Genomic DNA, 1,021 nt, shown 5'->3' on the forward strand with positions numbered 1-1,021 from the left:
AGGCGACCAGGTGAATATCCGGACCCATACCCAAGAAGCCTTCGCACCTATGTGGAAAGGCCCCGGCGAAATCGTGGCGGTCAATGGTGACAGCACCTACGACGTGCTAATCGACGGAAAACCATTTAACCGACACCTCCATGATCTGAGGCCAGCCCCATCGGGCAATAATGTCGACCTAGAGCAGGAGGACTTTGATTTTGCTTCAGATTCCGAGAGTGATCTACAGGACGAATTTCCGGACGATTTGGCGCGCATCGCGTCGTCAGGTGCCAGCCCACCGTCGCCAGAGGCTGACCCTACGCTGGACGAGCTCCCCATAACCACGCCCGAGCCACGGGCGGCAAGCCCCGATCCCCCACAAACGACGCCTACAGAGGTAATGTGGGCGGCGGAGCCACCAGACGCGACAACCGCAGTGTCAGCGGCGTTGACGCAAATACGCCATGTGCAGGCTGGAGCCGCCAAGTGGACCGGACTGAAGGCAGACGAACTGGAGGAGAACATCACCCAGGGCATGATGCGGATTGACGCGATCCCCAATCCCGAGGGAAACGCTGAAATCCGTCAGGCAAAAAAGGCGGCCATTGCCTACATGGGTAAAATGGAAGCAAATTTTACCCGTGCCTCCGCCTCTTTTGAAGCGCGTTCACCATCCGCCGACTAAGAAGTACCCTCTCAACATCATCCCAGTCACATTTGGACCGCGGACCTCCACCAACTCGGCACTACACCGTCCACGACTACGCCCCGTCGGTGAGATGACTTCTCGCTCCCAATCAAGACAAACAGGTCGAAGTCCGAGACCTATTTCTCCAGACTGGGACCTCGCCTATGTGGGGGGGTGACGTGCCGAGGGGAAAAATCGCAGATTTTTTATTTATTTATTTTTTTTTCTTCCTCCGGCCGGTCCTGACCATTACTGGCTTGCACCCTGGAACTACCCGCGCGCCCTTCGATCGAGGTCGGGTTCCAAGGGGACTTCGGGGGAGCGGGCGGAAAGAAAAAAGGCATCGATGGT

The 1,021-nt window shown here is 57.1% G+C and overlaps 1 protein-coding gene across 1 annotated transcript; it reads left to right on the forward strand.

Moving 5' to 3' along the window:
* LOC125503901 lies at nt 1-883 on the forward strand (the record flags this gene model as incomplete). The annotated part of the gene is given in 2 exon segments (XM_048665034.1): nt 1-379; nt 455-883. Coding segments are annotated over 2 exon segments (543 nt in total). The 3' UTR covers nt 668-883.
* Nucleotides 884-1,021: the final 138 nt, after the last annotated feature.

The sequence above is a fragment of the Dendroctonus ponderosae genome, unplaced genomic scaffold, assembly GCF_020466585.1.
Source record: "Dendroctonus ponderosae isolate FM_Combo_2020 unplaced genomic scaffold, Dpon_F_20191213v2 Dpon_F_20191213_3, whole genome shotgun sequence".
NCBI lineage: Eukaryota > Metazoa > Arthropoda > Insecta > Coleoptera > Curculionidae > Dendroctonus > Dendroctonus ponderosae.